Source organism: Austrofundulus limnaeus, unplaced genomic scaffold, assembly GCF_001266775.1.
Source record: "Austrofundulus limnaeus strain Quisiro unplaced genomic scaffold, Austrofundulus_limnaeus-1.0 Scaffold1078, whole genome shotgun sequence".
NCBI lineage: Eukaryota > Metazoa > Chordata > Actinopteri > Cyprinodontiformes > Rivulidae > Austrofundulus > Austrofundulus limnaeus.
In genome coordinates, this window is record NW_013953480.1 from 79,184 (window position 1) to 86,757 (window position 7,574).

Consider the following 7,574-nt stretch of genomic DNA (forward strand, 5'->3'; position numbering starts at 1 on the left):
TGTGTTAACACTGAGACTGTGTTAACACTGAGACTGTGTTAACACTGAGATTGTGTTAACACTGTGATTGTGTTAACACTGTCTCAGTGTTAACACTGAGACTGTGTTAACACTGAGATTGTGTTAACACTGAGACTGTGTTAACACTGAACTCTCAGCCACTACCATCTGTAAAACTGAAAGAACTGTGTTGAAGTTAACATCAGATATCCATTAATTTACCAACTTTACTTTTATTATGATCCAACCAGTGGTTCCCTTAGAAAAAACTAGTACATACAACTATCCTTTAAGTGTACTCATTTTGAACTAAACAAAAAAAAAAAGAGTGTACTTCCAGTTTACTTTGTATGTACTTATCTGAGATGTACTTAACCAAGTTTATCGTACACTATACTTGGCTTGTACTAAAAATATACTAAAAGTTTAATGTACTTAGGCTATACTAATGATTAAACTTTAGCCAAGATAAAGTTTAATAGTACACTGAAAGTACATTTACACACAGACTGTTTTATTTGTACCATATTTCAATATTAAACCAATTCAGAAGATTACTTTTAGTATACTTCTAAGTATACTCTCATAAACTTATTGTGGGCCAGTTTAATCTTACAAGTACAGTTGTTAGTAAACTGCTAGTATACTTATATCAGTGTACATGGTAAATAAAAGTACACTTAGGGAAATGCACTTTTATATACTTTATATACTTAATGACATGTGCTTAAAGTGCCTGTGATGTCAGTTTTTTTGCAGTAAACATGAATGTATTTTTGGAAAGAGAACATTGATAAAATATTGCAAAACAAATTTCACACCAAGGAGATGAACGGTTGTTGAGATATTTGCATGTGAAGAAACAGGAAGTGATGTCAGAGGGGAACGTCTGCCTGTAAACAGAGCGTTGTTACAACGCTAACGACAAACTGTAGAGAAGAATCTGTTTCTTTAGATTGTTTTGAGTTTTTATCAAAGAGAGATGAAGAAGAGTTAAAGATTAAATAATATTGTTTTAATAAAAAAGACCAGTTTATTTTACTAAAGAGTTCCACTTTGATGTCACTTCCTGTTTCACTTTGAGCCAAATCCAAAAGAAAATAGGTCAGTTATGAAGCAAAACATGTAAAATCATGTGTACTGTGCCAATTTTCTTAAGAATAAATATGTTTTATTTGATTTATTGTATTTGAAGTAGGCATGTCACAGGTACTTTAAAGTGTACTTCTTTTTGGTAATTTTATAAACTTAACAGTGTACTTAAAGTATACATTTTACAACTTTAAAAAGTCTCAATTTAGTACGAACAAGTATTAAATCAGTATACTTTGTAGTACACTACAAGTACATGGTGCCTTGATATACATAAACTAACACTCAAGTATACATATTAAAATGAACTTCTTGGTGAGATATTTTGCTGACACACATGAATTAGCATCAAACACAAGGACAACTAGACATGGGTTTTTACGATGTAAAAACAAGTGTGCATTGCCATGTAGCATGTCATTGCAGCATGGCTTTGCCTACAGCATTGGACTTGCAGAATGAACTTTGACCAAGTTCAAATGTGTTTTCTATACCAGCTTGTGCCTGTCACGTCAGCAGGTGTTTGTAATTAAGGTAACTGAGTGACAATATGAAGTTTGAAGAGATTTTTTTGTTAAAGTTGTATTAGCCGGGTTTTAAACCCTGATCTCCCACATGAAAGTCCATGACATAGACCATTAGACCAATGGAGCTGTGGCAGAAGGTGGTGGCAGGGGTTGGTTTGTATGTGTGCAGAAAGAGGCCACATTGCCAATACAATTGTTTACACAAAAATGCATAATATTACAACAATAGAGCAGTATTAAGGCAATATTATAGTAAAACATCAAAATTCAATCATATTAGTATTGTAAACACAGAACTAGAGATTAAATATAAAAAACTATGGTGCAGTACCAAGTTGAGTACAGCTGGGGGCAGTATTGGACCAATTAAAAGCTCCATTGACTGCCATTATAATTCATTAAACAATAATATTTCATAAAGTTTTACAGGCACCAAAAGGCATAGCCATCATTTGGCACAGGGGCTTTACAGATATAAATTACAATGGCAGCTGTAGGACAAAGTATGCAGGAGGAGAAGCATGGCAAAGTTGAGATGACTTGGATGGGAAACGAATCACACACTGATTACATCATCACCCACCTTTGTTTGGGGCAGCAGGTGATCCAGATGTTCATCCACATGATCACCAACATCTGCTCTGAAGGTTTTATTATTTTCACAGGTTCAAACAAAACGAATAAAGTTTGAATTAAAAACATTTTCAGTAACTTTCAGCTGATGTTCAGGCTCAAACTTTAAAAACAACAACAACAACCTGCTGCTTGTTTCAGGTGATTTAATGAGACAAAAGAAACAATTCTGATACAGAAAATACAGAATTCATGAAAAGAGAGAAGTTAGAGAAACAAAACCTCAACAGACCAGATGTTTCATTAAAAACAAGTCAAACAAACTGAACGAGACACAAAGTTCAGTCTGATCTGCTGAGTTTTAACAACAAACTGGAAATATCTGGACGTGAAGAAAGTGATGAATAAATACAAGCTGCTTAAAACACCAAGGTTTCAACAAAAACAAACACTTTAAATAACATTTAGAGGTGAAAATCTGAAAAACGAGCATTTTTCTTTTTCTCTTTGATCTTTTAGGCTCAAAAAGAAACAAAATAAATGAAATGACTTTTAATCTGAAACTAAATAATTTCACATTTAAAGAGCTTCACTTTGTTTTAATCGTCTTATTTGCCGTTTTTAAGTGTTTCAACGTCAAAATTTAACAGCTAGTTAATAAAATTAAATTTATAAATTATAGGAACCTAATTTTTTTTAATGTAAATAATAAATCACTAAACTGTCAGGAACTTTTGAAAAATAAAACGTGATATTTTGTAATTTTGAAATTCCAGAACACTTGAGGGGGCGGAGCCTGAATCGAACACAACAGATGCTGTGGGCGGAGTCTGTGTTGACCAATCAGAACCTTGTCACTCAGTTTCATTAGTTATTAAAGTGTCTGTGACATGGTTATCCTTCAAATATAAAATGTCAAAGAAAAACATATTTATTCTTAATAAAATTGGCATAGTACACATGATTTTACTTATTTTGTCGTGTAACCGGCCTGTTTTCTTTTGAACTTGGCTCAGTCAAAGTGAAACAGGAAGTGACATCAAAGGGGAACTCAATAAAATTAACTCTAGTTTTTGTTTATTAAAACATTAAACTTTAGCTCTTCTTTGTCTCTTTGATAGAAACTATTAATAATCTAAAGAAACAGATTCTTCTCTACAGTTTGTGTTTTTGTAACAACGCTCTGTTTACATGCAGTCCCCTATGACATCACTTCCTGTTTCTTCACACACAAATATCTCAACAACCGTTCATCTCAGCAACATGAAATTAGTTTTGCAGCATGTTCTCAATGTTCTCTTTCCAAAAACGCACTCATGTTTATTACAAAAATCTGATGTCACAGGCCCTTTAAAATAAACCAATGAATCTGAAGCTGTTTTATACAAACTCAGAGGTTTTTAAAAATTGGTAAAGTTTGACACCTGAAGCAGCTCAGTAACTTTGGTTTGGATTTATTCCAGATTAAAAACTGGGTTTTGGGTCAGAAGTTTGTTGGTCTGTTTGTAAAGACAGAAAAAACTCAGAAAGCTGACGAGGAATCAGAAGTTATTTAAACTAAACATGAAAATAAAAATCAAAGTGAATCAATTCTCCTGAAAGAGCTGAAACCATCAGTTTAAACCCGACTGAAGCCTTTTAATATTTGACACGTTGTTGTTGTTTGTCCTTCGGGTCAGAACCTCAGGCTCAGTTTGGATTTAAACCGGTCTTCTGTACCTGCTTTGAGAACAGCTCTCATCTCTCAGGTCCAAACAAACGCTGAACGTCGGCTCCAGAACCTCGTCTGAAAGACTAAATAAACCCACAAACGTCCAGAGGGTCCGGTTCGGTTCCGTCCAGCCTGCGGTCCTGAAACATCCGTCCAAAGAGACAACCGGACCGGGTCGGTCCAGTTCTGACCTGAAGAGTCCTGGTTTAAAAAAAGACCTGGTTCAGAAGTTCCCACAGTGATCCACCAGAACCTCCCTGGTTCTGAATCGTTCATGCTCACATCATCATCATCATCATCATCATCATCATCTATACGTTAAGTCTGAGTCCAGTCCAGCTGCGGTTCTGCTGGGTCCAAGTTTCAGACCTCAGAGACCAGATGGAGGGTCAACAGTTCAGGTCTTCATCAGGAGGTTCTGATCACACGGGACACGTTAGAACCCTGCAGGGGAACTGGGACCAGAACCTGTGGTCTAATCAAGGACCAGCAGGGGGGGCTGGACTCAGAACCCAGAGTCCAGAGACCAGCAGAGGGGACTGGACTCAGAACCCAGAGTCCAGTCTGAGATGAAAAATTACTCATCTATAAACTCAAACTGGACCTCAGACCTCCAGGTCCAGGTCCAGGTCCAGGTCCAAACCTCTTTACAGCTTCAGTCTGAAACAATAACAGGAAATACTTTTACTTTGAAATGTACACGCACCAAGTACAAGTACTTAGAGTTGAGTAGTTGCTGATACTGAGTACTGATACTGAGTACTGATACTGAGTACTGATACTGAGTACTGATACATGTTGTTTTACTAATCATAGACAAGTTGAAGTCCTCTAACTGAGTCGGGTCTAAACCTGAGACGGACAGGAAGCTGCAGCTCTGATCCAGATGATCTGAGGATCCTCTGGTCCTCAGTGAGACCAGAACCACTTCCTGTTGGACTGGAAACAGATTGATGTTAAACATCTGAGTTCTTCACTGCTCTCCACATCTGTACAGCTCTGTGGTATCAGTAGTACACACTCAGTATCAGACTAATACTCAGGATTAAACTAACACTCAGTATCAGACTAATACTCAGGATTAAACTAACACTCAGTATCAGATTAATACTCAGGATTAAACTAACACTCAGTATCAGATTAATACTCAGGATTAAACTAACACTCAGTATCAGACTAATACTCAGGATTAAACTAACAGTATCAGACTAATACTCAGGATTAAACTAATAGTATCAGACTAATACTCAGGATTAAACTAACAGTATCAGACTAATACTCAGGATTAAACTAACACTCAGTATCAGACTAATACTCAGGATTAAACTAACACTCAGTATCAGACTAATACTCAGGATTAAACTAACAGTATCAGACTAATACTCAGGATTAAACTAACACTCAGTGTTGGTGCTTTGATGTTATTATTGACTGAAACCTGATGTTTAGTTTTACTTCCTGTATTATAATAATGATGTAATAACAGTTTCTGTGATCAGAGGAATGTGTTATAGACTCTTTCTCTTCTCGGAGGGTTAAAAACTGGTCCCATGTGATCCGGCCCTCGTCTTTTCAGAACCCAATCAGCTGACCCGTCCGCCTGCAGGGGCGGTTCTGGTTCCTGACAGAACCGGGCTGAGCAGCTGGTTTTAACCTGACAGGAAGTTAAAGCTTGTGTTGTGGATTTTCACAGTAAAATGTTTCTTTCGCCTCAGTCTGAACCACATGGAGCTGTGGTTCTGGTGGGGCGGGGTCAGGGGGCGGGGTCACCGTCTCTGCTGGCTGTAGACGGGGAAGGCCAGCGTGACGTTGAGCGAGTCGTTGTGTTGGACCAGAGAGGTGTGCTGGTAGTGCAGGACCAGCTCCTTCAGGGACCCGTACAGGTTGTAGGGCTCCGCAAACCCGTACCCCGTGCTGGTCTTGTTGATGACGCAGTGCTTCACCTCGCCGTCCACCCTGAGGGGGCGGGGTCAGAGACACAGGTTTTAGACTAAATACATGGTAAACAAAGGATCAGGTAAACAAAGGATCAGGTAAACAAAGGATCAGGTAAACAAAGGATCGGGTAAACAAAGGATCGGGTAAACAAAGGATCAGGTAAACAAAGGATCAGGTAAACAAAGGATCGGGTTAAAAAAAGGATGAGGTAAACAGGTGAGGGGGTGGAGTCAGAGACACAGGTTTTAGACTAAATATCAGGTAAGCAAAGGATCAGGTAAACAGGTGAGGGGGTGGAGTCACAGACAGGTTTTAGACTAAATATTAGGTAAACAAAGGATCAGGTAAACAAAGGATCAGGTAAACAAAGGATCAGGTAAACAAAGGATCAGGTAAACAAAGGATCGGGTTAAAAAAAGGATCAGGTAAACAAAGGATCGGGTTAAAAAAAGGATCAGATAAACAGGTGAGGGGGCGGAGTCAGAGACACAGGTTTTAGACTAAATATCAGGTAAAGGATCGGGTAAACAAAGGACCAGGTAAACAGGTGGGGGGGCGGAGTCAGAGACAGGTTTTAGGCTAAATATCTGGTAAACAAAGGATCAGGTAAAGAAAGGATGAGGTAAACAGGTGAGGGGGCGGAGTCACAGACACAGGTTTTAGACTAAATATCAGGTAAAGAAAGGATGAGGTAAACAAAGGATCAGGTAAAGAAAGGATCAGGTAAACAGGTGAGGGGGCGGAGTCTTACACCACAGAGCAGGCAGCGAAGCAGCCCGGTTTGCTGCTGTCCCGGACCAGGAAGGTCCCGTCCCTCTTCCCTCGCAGCAGAGCTTCGGCCTGGTTCCTGTTGATGTTCCCGAGGCGCCACAGACGCTCGTCGTGGTGAGGAAGGTCCTCCTCATCCTCCACCATGCTGTACTCACTGAGGAACACACAGGAGGGGGGTCAGGACCGGACAGAACCAGGACCTGGATCAGGATCCAGACAGGGTCTGTGAGACTTACTCCTCGGTGGTTTCGTTCTTCAGTCCGAGCCACTCGTTCAGTTTCCTCTGCCGTACTCCTTTCTGGGTCAACCACCTGAAAACAAACCAATAAATGAGATCCTGGGTTCTGGGTCACAGCTGCCACCTGGTCCAGGTCCGGCTTCCACCTACATGAGGTACTGGTCCCTGGTCTTGCGGAGCTGGATCAGGTCTGGTTTGATGCTGTTCATCTTCTTGTCAATCTCTCGGTTGTCGGCGGCCTGCTTCTTCAGGTCCACCTCCAGGTGCCGCTTGCTGTCCACGATCTCACTGATCCGGGACTTCAGCTTCTCGTAGTTCTCCATGATCCTTCAACAGGTTTTAATGACACAGGTCAGAGTCTGGTCCAGAACCTCAGAACCACTGACTGCTTCTGTTCTCACTTCACAGCAGAAACAACCATGTTTCTGCTTTATTTGGTTTGTATCATTTTGTTGTGTTGTGATGTGTTTTTAATGAAATTAATTAATCAATATTAAAAACAAATAAACCTGATCACTTTCAACAGAACTAAACTAGAGCTGCAACTAACAATTATTTTAATAATCATTAATCTGTCGGTTTTTCAATTAATCAACCAAATCATTCAAACACTTCATTACATAAATATGAGTGGATCTAAATTAATTTCATTCCTGTATAAATTAAGGATGCAAGTTATTGATTAATTAATTAATCTGAAGTTGATTTCTTATAGATTGACTAA

General features: G+C 39.1%; 1 protein-coding gene across 1 annotated transcript in view; it reads right to left on the reverse strand.

Moving 5' to 3' along the window:
- Positions 1-5,179: 5,179 nt before the first annotated feature.
- The window catches only part of LOC106534038 (phosphatidylinositol 3-kinase regulatory subunit alpha), a gene marked incomplete at its 5' end in the record, with an annotated part of 13,873 nt that continues 11,478 nt past the window's right edge, over positions 5,180-7,574 (reverse strand). Inside the window, 4 exon segments of the mRNA XM_014030539.1 lie at positions 5,180-5,859; positions 6,593-6,766; positions 6,849-6,923; positions 7,001-7,177. Coding sequence (XP_013885993.1) covers positions 5,670-5,859; positions 6,593-6,766; positions 6,849-6,923; positions 7,001-7,177 — 616 coding nt within the window.